This window comes from Oncorhynchus kisutch, linkage group LG4 (genome assembly GCF_002021735.2).
Source record: "Oncorhynchus kisutch isolate 150728-3 linkage group LG4, Okis_V2, whole genome shotgun sequence".
NCBI classification, from domain to species: Eukaryota; Metazoa; Chordata; class Actinopteri; order Salmoniformes; family Salmonidae; genus Oncorhynchus; species Oncorhynchus kisutch.
The window spans coordinates 45,886,231-45,904,322 of record NC_034177.2 but is presented as its reverse complement, the minus strand read 5'-3'; the positions used below and the strand labels follow the sequence as shown (position 1 = coordinate 45,904,322).

Sequence of the window (18,092 nt, the reverse complement as noted above, 5' to 3'; positions counted from 1 at the left end):
AGAAAACCCCCTGACCGCTGTTCACTCTCACTGTGTAATGATAGACTATGCAGGAATCTTTCATCCTCCCCACCACATGAAGCAGAACATCAGCTCCTGCTGCCTGCCTGGGACAGTAGGCTATGGGATAGGCCAAATTCACATAGGCTACATATAGGCTATACATGGCCAGGCCAGCAATATAGACACAAGACCGGCACTCCTGGACTATAATCTATAGTCACTTTCAGTTGAACTATAATCTTTGTACAGTTCTGCAAATATACGAATATAAAGGCATACGTTAGCAGACAACATCAGCCAGACCAGGTGTGTAGAGTCCATCTGCCTGCCACTCACACATCTGCCTGCCACTCACACATCTGCCTGCCACTCACACATCTGCCTGCCACTCACACAGGCCAACATAAGGGGGTAAAATTCTCACACCAGCAACTGCCATGAGGCCAAACCCTGCTGTTGTATTCTGTTCTCACTGCGAACCTTAGTCTTTTCAAATTTCCCTGTGAGAAAGTAACTAAGGTACGTCGAAGAGAATTAGATATCTATTGAAATGAATGCATTACATACAGAAGATTTCAAACAAACACTTCCTTGCATGGGGCTCCATGAGTGGCACAGCGGTGTCAGTGCAAGAGTTGGCCACTACAGTCCCTGGTTTGAATCCAGGCTGTATCAAATCTGGCTCGTGATTGGGAGTCCCGTTTGGGGCGGTGCGCAATTGGCCCGGCGTCGGCCGGGTTAGGCAGTCATTGTAAATCAGAATTTCTTCTAAACTGACTTGCCTAGTTAAATACGACACAAACTCCACATAGTAGTGACAGGGACAAGGGAAGAGTCGTTGTTCTCTATGTGCACCGCTGAATGACCGTCTGATTAGAGTACTAACTCCTCCTCTTCACTGCCTTAAACAACATGTGACTAATGCTTTAACCTGTGACATATGTTTACATTACTTACCACACACACACACACACATGCCATTCATCATTATGTGCCTTAGACACATTAGCCTGCATCTCTCCTATACACACAGCAGCTGCAAACGCCGATAGTGTTCGTTGTCCAATTACACATGCTGAACAGGTGCAGAGGTCCTATATTTTATCCCAGTTCACTCCAGGTTTGGTCTTTTTAGCACGTAACAAATATGAGATTGAGAAGAACAGTGCTCTGACCTGAGGGTCCTCTCGGTCTTCACTCTCTGCGGTGGAGAAGCTTCTGTTGGGGGTGGGGGTCGTCTCTCCCTTTCCCTGGCCCTCTCCCTGCCGGTGAAGGGCTTTCAGGGGGCTGTGTCTGAGGGCTGGAGGTCTGGCCCTGTGAGGGCTGGAGGTCCTGGACCTGGCAAGGTTCTGTGCCTGAGGGATGGGCAGGGCGCTGTGCACCGGTTTGGGTAGTCCTGACTTCATCTTAGAGGCGACCAGAATTGCCAGCATCTTCCACTCATCTCAGAAACCTCTCCACACACTCACACACATACAAGCACTCCAAATCTCCCTCTCTCCCTTTCTCTCTCTCTCTCTCTCTCCGCTGCTTTCTAGGAAGGTTGGCCAAAAGCAGCCATACTCTCACACAGAAGCTCCACAGCTGGGGTAGCTCAGCCTACATATAGACATGTACAGCAGGAGGATCTTTGTGGTACACACAAACTCACCAAAACTCTCTCACACACACACACACACACACACACACACACACACACACACACAGTCCAATAGTAAACCTTTGGAAACGGCTCTGGATGCGACGCTCGGAGAGATCAGAGCTCTGTTTGTCCAGGCAGACAGCAGAAGTGTCTTAGAGACTCTAATGACTAAACACCGTTGGGTGGCAGCCTGGAGGGACGTACAGCAGTATCCTCCTCCTCCTTCCTCAGCTTGTCAAGTAGTCAATGGAGACAGTCTCTCTCTCTCTCTCTCTCTCTCTCTCTCTCTCTCTCTCTCTCTCTCTCTCTCTCTCTCTCTCTCTCTCTCTTTCTCTTTCTCTCTTTCTCTTTCTCTTTCTCTTTCTCTCTGTACACTGATACTGAGAAGTGGGAGAGGAGCCCGATTCTAATTGGCCCAGTGTTGCTGTATAAAAGAGAGTAGGGTTTCTGGGTTCTGCTGATCTCTGCAGGAGGGGAGGGGCTCCAGTTCTGATGCCCCCTCCCTGGGTTTTATATTATGCTCCCCACGGCTTTGAACTCAACTGTTAACTCCACAGTGCCAGAACAATTTGGATGGTCATAGGGATGAATATGACGTTATCAAGTGCTTTTCTATGTTCTTTGTAATTCTGTACGGTTGATTCTCAGTGTCATGTAAACTTTCAGTCAGCAGACAGAAGGGGGGGTGTTATTATTCAGAGCCAGCCCAGGCAGAAGCTTTGTGAGGTTTCAAATAGTGCTGCAGCCAGCAGTTCCTCCAGCCGGTGGATTGAACCCTGTAATCCCTATGGGTCTAAGTCAAACAGAACTCTCTCTAACTCTGTTTCAACACAAACCATCCATAGGCTGAGGTTTTTCATCCTCCTCTAAAAGGACTGTCTATCCCCCTTGCCGTGAAAGCAAGTCAAAGGTCATACAATCTGGAGAAACCACAGGCTGATTGATAGTCCACTGGGCCATCTTTTCACACCACTTTGATAACCAAAATGACCTTTTCATCGCAGTTTAGGATAATTAATAGGAGGTTAGGAGTCTGAGGTTAAGGTTAGGGTTAGCAAAAACGCTCTCCTAACCTGCTACGACGATCACTTTGCATCGAGGTGGCGTGAAAAGAGTTGGTCGCAGTCAACCAACCCTCCACTCTCATTCACTGTCATCTGTTGTTTGTACAAGACCTAGCTAGTTTGCCTTTGTTTCTATCCTACACACCTGCGTATTGATTGAATAGTTCACGTGTATTATAGAAATGAATAGAAATGAATGTGCTTTAGAGGTCTACGTGTGCCTGTTACTACAGTGTTGATGAGCCTGATCCCCATTCTGTGTATGTGTTTGTGTTCGTGCCGACTAAAACGTTCACCTCACTGATCACCCGGGCAGCACAGTGACCCCGCTGTGTCGTGACCTCTCTGATAGGGTCATAGAGAGGCCTTTTTTTTTCAAATACTGTGCGGCGAAGACGCACAAGGCACGTCTTTCTCCACTAATGAGCACATTCATTGTTTTCACGGCATGAATTGTTTGTCAATGTTCATGAATTCCCCACCATCCATCCGAAGTATCACCAGCAGTACAATGTAGGCTACCATCTTTACCATTTCCTCATTTATCTAAAATGTTTGGTTACGGTCATTTCTATTCATTCAATGTACAGTACCAGCCCAAAGTTTGGACACACCTACTCATTCAAGGGTTTTTCTTTATTTATTTATTTTTACCATTTTCTACATTGTAGAATAATAGTGAAGACATCAAAACTATGAAAACTATGAAATAACACATATGGAATCATGTCGTAACCAAAGAAAGTGTTAAACACGTGTCAACTATATTTTACATTTTAGATTCTTCAAAGTAACCACCCTTTGCCTTGATGACTGTCACGCCCTGATCTGTTTCACCTGTCCTTGTGCTTGTCTCCACCCCCTCCAGGTGTCGCTTATTACCCCCAGGTGTATTTATCCCTGTGTTTCCTGTCACTCCGTGCCAGTTCGTCTTGTTTGTCAAGTCAACCAGCTTTTTAGTGTCTCAGCTCCTGCTTTTCTCAGTCTCTTTTCCCAGCCCGCCTGCCTGACCACTCTGCCTGCCCCTGACCTCGAGCCTGCCTATCGTCTTGTACCGTTTAGACTCTGATTTGATTTGATTTGACCTGGTTATTGAATCCTTGCCTGTCCTGACCTCGAACCTGCTTATCGCCTGGTACCGTTTGGACTCTGACCTGGTTTATGAACTCTTGCCTGTACCCAACCTGCCTTTTGCCTACCCCTTTTGTTATAATAAATATCGGAGCTCATTTGGGTCTCGACTTGTGCCCTTATAGATGGCAGATTTCCACACTCTTGACATTCTCTCAAGTTTGGATGTCTTCACTATTATTCTACAATGTAGAAAATAGTAAAAGTAAAGAAAAACCCTTGAATGAGTAGGTGTCCAAACTTTTGACTGGTACTGTATTAATAGTACCGTTCTCATTCTCACAGTGGACACGTTGTTTGGAGAGCTCACAAACTGCCCAACGCTGTGATTTCTTGAATTATGTTTACCAGTTTTATGTCAATTTCCTCCTTGTATTTCGTTTGGAGCACATGTCTGGTTTCTCCATCTTGTCACTGTGGCGTGAACACGTGCGCACAGATGTACCCTCGGCCTGCGTTCGTTCCCTATCGCTAGGAAGCTCTCCTATCACAGCACGATCAGCTCCCTGACAAATCACATGGTAATCAAGCACCAAGAAACTTTCTCGGAGGGGAACAAGCAGCAGCAATCGCGCGTCACATCATTTGGCACTGCAAAAGCGCCGCTGTGACCACGCCAGAGCCTGAACCGGTAACACAGCTCATTATGGCATCAATAAATGAATTTTAAATGGCACCCATTGACTGAATATACAGTATATGGGGCAAATGAGGATTTGTTATCTGTAATAAATTGGGGGTTGTTGTGCACTGTTGGCTTATAGATAAATACGCTCATTGTTTTCTCCAGTAGGGGCCAGGTGTTCAACATGTTTTTTTTTTCTTCTTCATTCGAGTACTAGAAGAAAAAAAATCATGTGAGTACTTCAACAGTCAACAAAATCTCAAATGCCCATCCCTAGTCATTCAGGTGTGGTCTAACTGTGTCGTTGCCGGGGACCGCGGAGACTTGCTACAGATGAGAAATCAAGGGCTGATTTTTCAGAAAAGCACACCGGAGTGACTTATTCCATCCTTTAGAGAGAGAATGAGAAAGAGTGAGAGGAAGAGAGAGATGAGCATATTTCAGATGGCCTCTGGGCACCTGCTCAAATCTGACCCAACCAGCCGTGCCGAACTGGTTGGGTCAGTCCCGTTGGGTTGTTGGGCTGGTGATAACAATGGGAGCTGAAGACAACATGACATCAGAAGGTTTTTTCCCTGAACCCTGTCACTCATTTATATCGCCTACCTCACCGATTCAGTCACCTCAGTCCTGCCAGCCAATGAGTCAAGAGTAACCAGGTGAGTTCTACCAAACCAACAATCTGACACTTCACTGTGAGTGTGGACAAAATCCTTCGTATGCAGCTGAGAGCTGAATGAACTAGCTGAATGAGTACATGCGTGTGTGACTGTCTTCACGAGCGTGTGTGTGCGTGTAACTGTCTAAGTGTGGCTGTCTGGGGATGTGTTTAACCTGTGATTCAGTGCAGAGGAAGCCCTACTGACCTCTCTGGCGTTGGGAGGGCCTGCAGTGACAGCAGCACTATCACCCTGGCTGTATCCTGTCCTGAGTGGGGGCCGCACAGCAGATAGGGTGGGTGCCAACTGAGTGAGTGCCTACAGGGTGGTGACGCTGCCGCGCCACCCTGGCCACCCTCCTCCCCTTCTGCTTTCTGGATGACAGCAGCACGTGCCGCCGATTAAAACAGACACATATCGTCCTCTGGTGATGTTACACAGACAGAGGCCCAAATGAACATTTAGCGATGACAGCAGCAATTAACAGACCAAGACTAGATATGGAGGACAACAAGACGCAAAAGGTACAGTGCAATACATTTCTATGTTAAGCAAACAGGCTGCCTGCCACAATACTGTCTGCCACTTTATAAAACCGTAAAATGACCTACGAAGAGGGGATATCAAATCGACTCTGTGAATGTGGTGCATTAACCCCTACACACTGGATTTGGCCACAATTCCACATCCGGATGTAAATAACTCGTTATTGACAGATGGTTGTAACGTCAACCTCCCTCCGACTATATCAGAGGTCAAAGGTCGCCCCAGTCGGTCCCACTTCCACCATAGCATTTGGGGTTTTAAATGTTGTAAAAAGGCGGCAGACGGCACGCTGGCAACACGGTTAATTCCACTTTCATGAAAATCCCATGATTAGATTACAAGATGAGTGCCCAGTCAGCAAATAATCCCCTTAAGGGTTTAGGTGGAAGCAGGGCAGGATGGCGCTACCACCACTGGGTCAGTAAGCCAGGGCTCTCTGTCGCCTCCCCAGCTCAGCTCCTCTCTGATGGGCTTTTATACACCACAGTATAGTCAGACTGCAACTGGCAGGGGTTAATACGAGGAAGTCAGTAGGCTGTGTCCATTGGCAATATTTTAGGTTAATGGCGTAATGAAGCAAGTATTTTACCATTGGCCAGCATTTTTTATTTTTTTTTGAGGTTTAAAAGTTTTACAGACTATAATAATATGGTGCGTAATTGTTCTGGCACACTGTCGTCTTGGCTGACCAGGCTGCTCAGCTTCAGAAGCTCTTTTACGAAAGGCGCTAGATGAGATCGACGATGTGAAAACCAGACTATATCAATGATCTTCACATACGAGAGACTGACCAGAGAACATCTGAGAGAAAGTACCTGTGAGAAATCTTTTTTTATGGGAAAGGATGTTTCCAGATTTTGAACCTCGGTCTTTGCTACTCATGGTGGCTAAAGGGCCCGGACTGGGTCAGAGATGGAGACATTCAGACATCTCCTGTTCTCTACCCCACAGGAAAACCCAAGGTACTGAGCTGAAAAGCTGTTGATACATCTGCCTATCAATAACACAGTATGCTGCTAAACGGATTGATCCGCAGGCCACCATTTCATGCCAAGAGACATATGGTCTCCTTTCAATGAGCCAGTCTGCTGAACTTCCCCTCATAAATCCATAGATGTGGCTGAAGAGATGTTCAGACTTATAGAGATGAGCTAATATGGCTGTATTTAATCATCATATTAAACTCAATTAACGGTGTAAGTTATGACCAAAGTGACATCCCTATTTCCCAGCATCATATATACGATATCTGAGTGTGAGTGACTAAAGTCAATGGGGGGCCCCGCGCTTCCCATCCCCGCTGTAGACAGCGCGTCACCGCCAGGCCATTCGGGTTTTAGTCACGTAGCGGAGCTTCCAACGAAGGCACATGAACAGCAATGACACAGAGGGAGCGGGAAAGTTTCTGGTAGAAAGATAGAGGGGCCAGGGGCAGAGATATTAATGTATGGATGCTTTGACTAGGCGTAGTATATTATAGGGATGTTCACTGGGTGGGGGGGGGGGGGGGGCGGGGGGGTGGGGGGGGCACACATTGCACACCACCTGTTCTGCATCCTCCAACACCTCAATCCACTTACAGAGCTCACGTACTGTATCAACATCACCAACACAACAGTTTTGTTCTATAGTGATAGGGCAGCAACAGACCTGAATGGTAAACAACCGCCTCAAGCTGTTGCCTGCATGAAGTGGCTTACAGTTACGTGTCCAATATTCACATGGTGAGCATCTGATCGCATGTGAGAGTACAACACAGGTGCTATACATGCTTCACCAATAACATCAGCTGGATCAGTGGTGGATCAGCCATGCTGTGTTGTTGTCTTAGGTCTCTCTTCATGTTGTGTTTTGTTGTCTCTCTTGTGGTGATGTGTGTTTTGTCATATATATATATATATTTAAATGTATTTATCCCAGCCCCCGTCCCCGCAGGAGGCCTTTTGCCTTTTGGTAGGCCATCATTGTAAATAAGAATTTGTCCTCAACTAGTTAAATAAAGGTTAAAAAAATAAAAAATAAAATAAAAAGAGAGTCTTGACTGAAAAGATCCAAAACTCAGTAGCCTTAATTTTTATTTTATTTTATTTCACCTTTATTTAACCAGGTAGGCAAGTTGAGAACAAGTTCTCATTTACAATTGCGACCTGGCCAAGATAAAGCAAAGCAGTTTGACACATACAACGACACAGAGTTACACATGGAGTAAAACAAACATACAGTCAATAATACAGTATAAACAAGTCTATATACGATGTGAGCAAATGAGGTGAGAAGGGAGGTAAAGGCAAAAAAAGGCCATGGTGGCAAAGTAAATACAATATAGCAAGTAAAACACTGGAATGGTAGATTTGCAATGGAAGAATGAGCAAAGAATAAATAAAAAATAATGGGGTGCAAAGGAGCCAAATAAATAAATACATAAAATAAATACAGTAGGGAAAGAGGTAGTTGTTTGGGCTAAATTATAGATGGGCTATGTACAGGTGCAGTAATCTGTGAGCTGCTCTGACAGTTGGTGCTTAAAGCTAGTGAGGGAGATAAGTGTTTCCAGTTTCAGAGATTTTTGTAGTTCGTTCCAGTCATTGGCAGCAGAGAACTGGAAGGATAGGCGGCCAAAGAAAGAATTGGTTTTGGGGGTGGCCAGAGAGTTATACCTGCTGGAGCGCGTGCTAATACTGCACGTTCTATTCATAATGGAAACCTTACCCAAGGACTATTCATAATGGAAACCTTACCCAAGGACTATTCATAATGGAAACCTTACCCAAGGACTATTCATAATGGAAACCTTACCCAAGGACTATTCATAATGGAAACCTTACCCAAGGACTATTCATAATGGAAACCTTACCCAAGGACTATTCATAATGGAAACCTTACCCAAGGACTATTCATAATGGAAACCTTACCCAAGGACTATTCATAATGGAAACCTTACCCAAGGACTATTCATAATGGAAACCTTACCCAAGGACTATTCATATCAACGTTTTCTAACAGCAAAAACCCTGTGTGATTGACAGCAGACTAACACCCACAGAACAGTGCATCACGGTCGGCATTCTTTCCCTGGCTGGTTCAGGTCAAAGGGGCAGCCAGGAAAGCTTCAGCAGTGAAGAGTGCTGTCATCCTGTCGATAAAAAAGGGTATATAAATAGTGCTGGGAACAGGAGGGCATTAAGGTGGCGCGAGAGAGGGCACAGGGAGAGAGGAAGCAGATGTGTGAAGACCCTTAAGACACTTCTTCTGGACCAATGCCAATAGATTAGAGCAGCTATTGCTGGTTCTGGTGAACATCGCAGCTCACAGAGTCTCCTCGGACATAAAGAGGCCTTTGACGAGGATAGCTATAGCAACCCCCTAAACACAGTATTAATATTATCAACTTGTGATATTGTTATGAACTTGTGACATTGTCAAATACCTTGTTACGGTGTCTCTGGTGTGACTGGTGTTTAGAAGTACAGTGCATTCGGAAAGTATTCAGACCACTTAGATTTTTCCAAGTTACATTACAGACGTATTCTAAAATTGATGAAATACTTGTTTTCCCTTTTATAAATCTACACACAATACCCTATAATGACAAAGCAGAAAACAGGTTTTTCGATTTAAAAAAAAAATGTATTAAAAATAAAAACAGATACCTTATTTACATAAGTATTCAGCCCCTTTGCTATGAGACTCAAAATTGAGCTCAGTGGCATCCTTTTGCCACTGATAATCCTTGAGATGTTTCTACAACTTCATTGGAGTCCACCTATGTTAACTTCTCTAGGGTAGGGGGCAGCATTGGGAATTTTGGATAAAAAGCGTGCCCAAATTAAACTGCCTGCTACTCAGCCATAAAAGCTAGAATGTGCATTGGATAGAAAACACTCTGAAGTTTCTAAAACAGTTTGAATGATGTCTGTGAGTATAACAGAACTCATATGGCAGGCAAAAACCTGAGAAAAAATCCAACCAGGAAGTGGGTTTGTAGTTTTTCAACTCTTTTCCTATTGAATACACAGTGTCTGTGGGGTCATATTGCACTTCCTAATGATTCCACTAGACTTCAACAGTCTTTAGAACCTTGTTTGAGGCTTCTACTGTGAAGGAGGGGGGATTGAGTCAGTGGTCTGCCAGAGAGCCACGAGCTGACCATGCGCGTTCACGTGATAGTTAGCTTGTGTTCCATTGCAATTCTACAGACAAAGGAATTCTCCGGTTGGAACATTATTGAAGATTTATGTTAAAAACATCCTAAAGATTGATTCTATACATCGTTTGACATGTTTCTACTGACTGTAATGGAACTTTTTGACTTTTCGTCTGCACCTAGTGATCGCGCGTCATGAATTTTGATTACTAGGCTAAACGCGCGAAAAAAAGGAGGTATTTGGACATAAATTATGAACTTTATCGAAAAAATCAAACATTTATTGTGGAACTGGGATTCCTGGGAGTGCATTCTGATGAAGATCATCAAAGGTAAGTGAATATTTATAATGCTATTTCTGACTTCTGTTGACTACACAACATGGCGGATATCTGTTTGGGTTGTTTTGGTCTCCGAGCGCTGTACTCAGATTATTGCATGGTGTGCTTTTTCCATAAAGTTTTTTTGAAATTCGACACAGCGGTTGCATTATGGAGAAGTGGATCTAAAATTCCATGCATAACAGTTGTATCTTTTAGCAATGTTTATTATGAGTATTTCTGTAAATTGATGTGGCTCTCGGCAAAATCACCAGATGTTTTGGAACTACTGAACATAACACGACAATGTAAACTCTGATTTTTGGATATAAATATGAACTTTACCGAACAAAACATACATGTATTGTGTAACATGAAGTCCTATGACTTGAAGTCCTATGACGCTAGCGTCCCACATACCCATAAATTGATTGGACATGATTTGGAAAGGCACACACCTGTCTGTATAATGTTCCACAGTTGACAGTGCAAGACAGAGCAAAAACCAAGCCATGATGCCGAAGGAATTGTCCGTAGAGCTCCAAGATAGGATTGTGTTGAGGCACAGATCTGGGGAAGGGTACCGAAGAATTTCTGCAGCATTGAAGGTCCCAAAGAACACAGTGGTCTCCATCATTCTTAAATGGAAGAAGTTTGGAACCACCAAAACTCTTCCTAGAGCCTGGCCAAACTGAGCAATCCGGGGGAGAAGGGCCTTGGTCAGGGAGGTGAACAAGAACCCGATGTTCACTCTGACAAAGCTCCTGAGTTCCTCTGTGGAGATGGGAGAACCTTCCAGGAGGACAACCATCTCTGCAGCACTCCACCAATCAGCCCTTTATGGTAGAGTGGCCAGACGGAAGCCTCTCCTCAGTAAAAAGCACATGACAGCCCGCTTGGAGTTTACCAAAAGGCTCCTAAAGACTCTCAGACCATGAGAAACAAGACTCTCTGATCTGATGAAACCAAGATTGAACACTTTGGCCTGAATGCCAAGTGTCACGTCTGGAGTAAACCTGGCACCATCCCTACGGTGAAGCATGGTGGTGACAGCATCATGCTGTGGGGATGTTTTTCAGTGGCAGGGAACTGGGAGACTAGTCAGGATCGAGGTAAAGATGAATGGAGCAAAGTACAGAGAGATCCTTGATGAAAACCTGCTCCAGAGTGCTCAGGACCTCAGACTGGGGTGAAGGTTCACCTTCCAACAGGACAACGACCCTAAGCGCACAGCCAAGACAATGCAGGAGTGACTTCGGGACAAGTCTCTGAATGTCCTCTAGTGGCCCAGTCTGGACTTGAACCCGATCAAACATCACTGGAGAGACCTGAAAATATATTTTAAGTGACGCTCCCCATCCAACCTGACAGAGCTTGAGAGGATCTGCAGAGAAGAATGTGGGAAACTCCCCAAATACAGGTATGCCAAGCTTTTAGCGTCATACCCAAGCAGACTCGAGGCTGTAATCGCTGTCAAAGGTGCTTTAACAAAGTACGGAGTAAAGGGTCTGAATATTTATTATGTTTTATGAATTTGCAAGAATTTCTAAAAACCTGGTTTTGATGTGTCATTATGGGGTATTGTGTGTACATTGATTAGGGGTATAAAAATTTAAAAAACTTTTTTTTAAACTATTTAATCCATTTTAGAATAAGGCTGTAATGTAACAAAATGTGGAAAAAGTCAAGGGGTCTGAATACTTTCCGAATGCACTGTACATCTAAATCATTTGAAGTAAGAAAAGCTTTATCCCACATTTCCATCATTGGACGTATCTACAGGGCATTAGGACTAGTAAGCAGGTTACATTGGCAATTCAGACATTCAGTTGATTGTTAGAGGCCACCATGAACGCATGAGGTAAAACAAGTCAGCCTTGAATTACGCGACTTCTATGGTTGCCCTAGCGACTGGGCGCATTGCAGACTATTGACTCAAGTCAGTCCGTACCCTGGACTATGGCATCCATCTACTCCAACATCCGCCCGCCACAGTCACCAGGCCTATTACAACCCACTCTATTAAAAGTAATGACAGGAAACCCACAAAGCAATAACACATCATCACGGACAGACTGACGCCACACAAATCTGAGGACATCTTATGTCATTATTCATTACCAAACAATAACTAAGTAATATATATATTTAGCTAACTTTATATGTTTGGACTGTGAGGGGCCTCTTCTACATGATAACCGAGTGTGGCAGGAAAGGTTCATGCTCTTTTAAGTCATTCAGTTGGTCATCAGTTGGACCACAGCTGTGGTTACAAATCAAATCAAATCCAAATAAGAACATGACCACCAGGAGGTACAGAACAGTATATCATGTGCTGAGCGAACGAGACTTAACTACATCCCCTAATGAAAGTACTCCAGTTGCTACTCCTTCCTTTGCACCGCTGTACTCACACACTGTGGTGAATTGATTCCTGTACTACCCACAAGAGCCAAGTGAGGGCAGCATACACTGATGCTTTCTTTGCCACTAGAAATGCGCGACCTTATCAGGCTGGTAACAAGGTTACCCCTTATTGGATTGACGGTAAACTCCATAAAACATTTATTTGTTTGAATTAAAGGGGCACTTCTCCCACATTATCTTTTCCCCTGAGTCAACCCCTGTTTGTATCTCTATGTTCAATCTCTGTGTTTTAAAATGTTGATATGTGTGAATAAAAATGACCTGAGTGAAATAATACAAGATAGATTTCTTCTATTACAATTCATCCTGTTGAGGTATTGAGACATGAATGTATGCCTTGTTCTTTATAAGGCTGGGAACCCGTCAATGTCTGTGTGTGAAGTTAACAGGGTAGAACTGAGCTGTTCTGTGGGTTAGATTGTAGCTCCACACAGTGAGAGTGCTGACTGAACACAAGAGGTCTCCTTCACTGCACTGTGCTGAAGGGATCAAATATCACTGTTTAAGTACCAGGAACTTTTACCAGGTTTCCTCAATGACCTTTCTCTCCCTTCATGCCAGTGCTCTACAACAACTACTTCAAAAATGCGATAATACAACCCTCCAAAACAACTCCTTGAATAATGCAATAGCACATAATCAAACATTCACACGACTGCAACGTACAGAGACGCTCAAGTAAACTCCGTTCAGCGCGCAAATCACTCCATCACACAAGCACAACAATGTACAGTCAGACGGTATTCCTTTTTTCCTTTCTTTCTGTTTAGTGCCTGTAAACCTGGCCAGACCTTGTGGCCCTTCGCAGTCTGTCCAGTCACCTTGTGTGATTGTGGAGTATTGCAGGCGCCTCATCTATTATTTACCGACGCAAAGCCTTGGAGGGAGGAAGCCAGAGAGAGGGGGAAGGAGGTGGAAGGGGGGGGGGGGGGGGGTTCTGCCCTTTGAAAAAACATCACCATGAGGTGATCCTTAGTCACACACTTATTTATTTATTAACGGACCTTGGCTCAATCTCCCCTCACAAAGGAGGGAGGGAGGGGAAAGAGAATGTGCCCTTTCACTACATCCCCTGTTTCCATACATCCCAGACTAGATCCTTATAGAGAAGGACCGTGCCCGCTCAGGGTATAACGAAATTCACCACTCTGTTCCTCCTCTCATTCCTTCATCCTCCTTTCTTCTCTCCCTGTCTGACCAGTCGTTCCCTACCAGGGTTCTGGCACAGCTCTGTGATACAGGATTACATGGACAGACCTGACCATGGTTGATGAGATTACAGCACAACAAAATAGTTGAAATAAAACGCTTGATGGGTCCTGCATGAGTGCCTCAGCCTGTGAGGTTTATGAACCGAGAATTTAGCCGTTTCCGTTTTGGTTATTTCAGTTTGGTAACTCATTGGTAACACATAACTGCCACAACTATCATTGATTAACTTGGATGAATGAACCTATTCAAAATAGTTATCTTTTCCCAATCTGATTTGAAAAGATGTGCTTGAGATGCAGTCAGCCAAGAGGGCAACTCAGCATTGCATGCCCAGCCATTCCTCCTCATTCATTTGGCAAAAAGGAATATCTATTCAGTCAGACAGCTCAAGAGAGTAGAATTTTCACAGAGAATGGATTTAATACACATAGACTGAGCATTTCCTGCAAAAGACTGTGCAAGGAACTTTCATAGAACCTGTTAGCAGAACGTCCTCTTCTGTAATTTGTGTGCTAAATGTACGGCTCGGACACCACACATCCCTCAGTTGAGGAACAAACAGAAATAACAGCTCTGGCCAACATTTCTACAGACATACACTACCGGTCAAAAGTTTTAGAACACCTACTCATTCAAGGGTTTTTCTTTATTTGGACTATTTTCTTCATCATAGAATAATAGTGAAGCCATCAAACTATGAAATAACACATATGGAATCATGTAGTAACCAAAAAAGTGTTAAACAAAAACATATACAGTGGGGCAAAAAAGTATTTAGTCAGTCACCAATTGTGCAAGTTCTCCCACTTAAAAAGATTAGAGAGGCCTGTAATTTTCATCATAGGTACACTTCAACTATGACAGACAAAATGAGAAAACAAAATCCAGAAAATCACATTGTAGGATTTTTTATGAATTTATTTGCAAATTATGATGGAAAATAAGGATTTGGTCACCTACAAACAAGCAAGATTTCTGGCTCTCACAGACCTGTAACTTCTTCTTTAAGAGGCTCCTCTGTCCTCCACTCGTTACCTGTATTAATGGCATTTTCTGGATTTTCTTTCTCATTTTGTCTGTCAAAGTTGAAGTGTACCTATGGTGAAAATTAGAGGCCTCTCTCATCTTTTTAAGTGGGAGAACTTGCACAATTGGTGGCTGACTAAATACTTTTTTTGCCCCACTGTATTTGAGATGATTCAAATAGCCACCCTTTGCCTTGATGACAGCTCTGTACACTCTTGCCATTCTCTCAACCAAGTCTCATGAAAGTAGTCAGCTGGAATGCATTTCAATGAACAGGTGTGCCTTGTGAAAAGTTCATTTGTGGAATGTATGTCCTTCTTAATGCGTTTGAGCCAATCAGTTGTGTGGTGACAAGGTAGGGGTGGTATATAGAAGATAGCCCTATTTGGTAAAAGACCAAAGTCCACATTATGGCAGGAACAGCTCAAATAAGCAAAGACAAAGGACAGTCATCATTACTTTAAGACATGAAGGTCAGTCAATATGGAACATTTCAAGAACTTTGAAAGTTTCTTTAAGCGCAGTCGCAAAAACCATCAAGTGCTATGATGAAGCTGGCTCTCCTGAGGACCACTACAGGAAAGGAAGACCCAGAGTTACCTCTGCTGCAGAAGATGAATCCATTATAGTTACCAGTGTCAGAAATTGCAGCCCAAATAAGTTCTTCACAGAGTTCAAGTAACAGACACATTGCAACATCAACTGTTCAGAGGAGACAGTGTGAATCAGGCCTTCATGGTCGAATTGCTGCAAAGAAACCATTACTGAAGGACACCATTAAGAAGAAGAGATTTGCGTGGCCCAAGAAACACAAGCAATGGACATTAAACCAGTAGAAATCTGTCCCTTGGTCTGGAGACCAAATTGGAGAATTGTGAGACGCGGTGTGTGTGAACGGATGATGTCCGCATGTGTATTTCCCACCGTAAAGCATGGAGGAGGAGGTGTTATGGTGTGGGGGTGCTTTGCTGGTGACAATTTTTTGTGATTGAGTTAGAATTCAAGGCACACTTAACCAGCATGGCTACCACAGCATTCTGCAGCAATACGCCATCCCAACTAGTTTGCACATTTTTTTTTCAACAGGACAATGACCCAACACACCTCCAGGCTGTGTAATGACTATTTTGCCAAGAAGGAGAGTGATGGAGTGCTGCACCAGATGATCTGGCGTCCACAATCCCCAGACCTCAACCAAATTGAGATGGTTTGGAATGAGTCGGACCGCACAGTGAAGGAAAAGCTCAGAATATGTAGGAACTCCTTCAAGACTGTTGAAAAGCATTCCAGGTGAAGCAGGGTGAGAGAATGCCAAGAGTATGCAAAGCTGTCATCAAGGCAAAGGGTGGCTATTTGAAGAATCTAAAATATATTTGTTTAACCATTTTTTGGGTTACTACATGATTCCATGTGTGTTATTTCATAGGTGTGATGTCTTCACTATTATTCTACAATGTAGAAAATTAAAATAAAGAAAACCCTTGAATGAGTAGGAGTTCTAAAACTTGACCGGTCGTGTTTAGTACCACCTCTCCCAGTTTACTCAATACTTGTGTAATACCCTTGTTAGAACCAAGTATTGTATTTATTTGTTATAATTAATTGGAAATGTTTAAGTGAATAGGTTGGTTTACTTTTAAGTTTAAGTTTTGACCAATAAGGTCGCTGGTTAACGGAAGGCCTGGGGGAAAAAAGAGGGAGAGAGACATTGAGAAAAGGATGGACATTACATTATGACCTTTGGTGAAGAAAAATTATAAAAGAAGACGATAGAAATAGAACAAAACCCATTCCTACTGAGTTTTGAAGGAAAATACTGATTTTATTTTATAAGAGACTTGTTATAATTTTGTTAAGAAAGACTTAGTAAAGACTGAAGCTACCGTCTCATCGTGAAGGTATTTGGCAGCATTGAGGTTAGCCTAGCATCGTGTGACACCGAGAGAGAATTGCTTGGGAAAGATTAACGAGTTCATGTTCCCATGGGATATCGGTTACGGCTAAGGAGTACTGTCTGCATTGATAGCTGTGCTTGCTGTGGATCTTGGGAGGAAACCTGCAAGGAACTGCCATACTTCACTGAGGGAATATCTACGAGTAGTGAGTAACCACAATGGTGGGGTGCTTCGGGACTTTATGTGTGTCGTCATTTTGTTTTAAGCTCCAACGCGCACCAACGGGTTTAAGCAGGCTTGAAATAATTTGGACATCGGGTGTGCACGACTCATTGGGGTTAATTATTTTCATTTATTTTGATGTGGGGCTTTGAAAATGTAATAATGCACATTTTCAACCTTGTGTATGTTACCTTGGTGGAGTCCTTTTCTGTTTCAATTGAATTGAATGCATGGGAGAATATATCCTTATACAATAACAAAAATCTATAATCATTCCATCTGAAGTTAATACCCTATTTGTCATTACCCTAGAGAGTTTACAATAGGGATTCTTCTTGGAGATGTCCTTCTCACCTAACATCCCATGCTGTTGAGATACTCTAGCTAAGTTAATATCGTGAGAGTCAAATTCGAGCCTGGTGAGAGGGTTACACTTGAATGTGCTACTTTCCAAAGAGGATGAGAGTACAGTCGTGTGCTTTGGTAGTTATGAGTCAGGGCCATCTGACACAGCCATTATTCTGAATTAGAATACACTTCACTAGTCCAAAAATGTCCAAAGATCTGAAGTGACAGTGCAAGGTGTGACCTGAAACAAGTCGCTGATCTGTAGTGTGGCACAGCTCTGGCATGGCCTGCCTACCTCACACAACACCAGTCTGCCCTGATCACATCATCACTACAGCTCTTTTGTCCACAGAGCACAGAGATCACAGCCCCTGGCAGAGACACACAGGAAAGGGAGTAAAGGAGAGAAAGGAATGAGGAGTAGAACAGAATAAGCCTCTGCTCAGTGGCACTAGACATGTCCTTACCTAGAGGGACAGTGCGAGAGAGCGAGACAGACTGACAAAGAGAAAGAGAGACATTGAGAGAGAGAGAGAGAGAAGTTGAACCATATGTCCAATGAGGAAATGAAACGTACAACCACTATTGCAGTCATGATCCTGTTCGTCAGAACATAACAAACTCGTGTTGTATCACTCTCTGCAAACATCTACGTCGGGGGTCATCCTACTACACTTTGCAACCAAAGACCAGACTTCAACATTGTCTCCATCTGCAACTCGAACACAGACCTAGTTGAGTGTACCAGAGGCTGGAGTCTCCTAGCCTGGACCCAGATCTGTTAGTCTCGCTAACTCCTAAAAATGTAGGATCTTAATTTGAGCCAGT

At 43.6% G+C, this 18,092-nt stretch overlaps 1 protein-coding gene across 8 annotated transcripts in view; it reads right to left on the bottom strand.

The window, feature by feature from the left end:
* LOC109889595 (neuron navigator 2) overlaps window positions 1–18,092 on the bottom strand; it is a 140,711-nt gene that overhangs the window by 106,596 nt on the left and 16,023 nt on the right. For 4 of the 8 annotated variants that reach the window (XM_031823094.1, XM_031823095.1, XM_031823096.1 and 1 more), the window contains exon 1: window positions 1,179–1,939. The exons of 1 other annotated variant lie outside the window; for it this stretch is intronic. In XM_031823094.1, the coding sequence (XP_031678954.1) occupies window positions 1,179–1,436 (258 nt within the window). In that variant the 5' untranslated portion in view covers window positions 1,437–1,939. Of the gene's footprint in view, window positions 1–1,178; window positions 1,940–18,092 lie in introns of those variants that run through there. 3 more of the 8 variants (XM_031823100.1, XM_031823098.1, XM_031823101.1) reach the window with 2 other exon arrangements.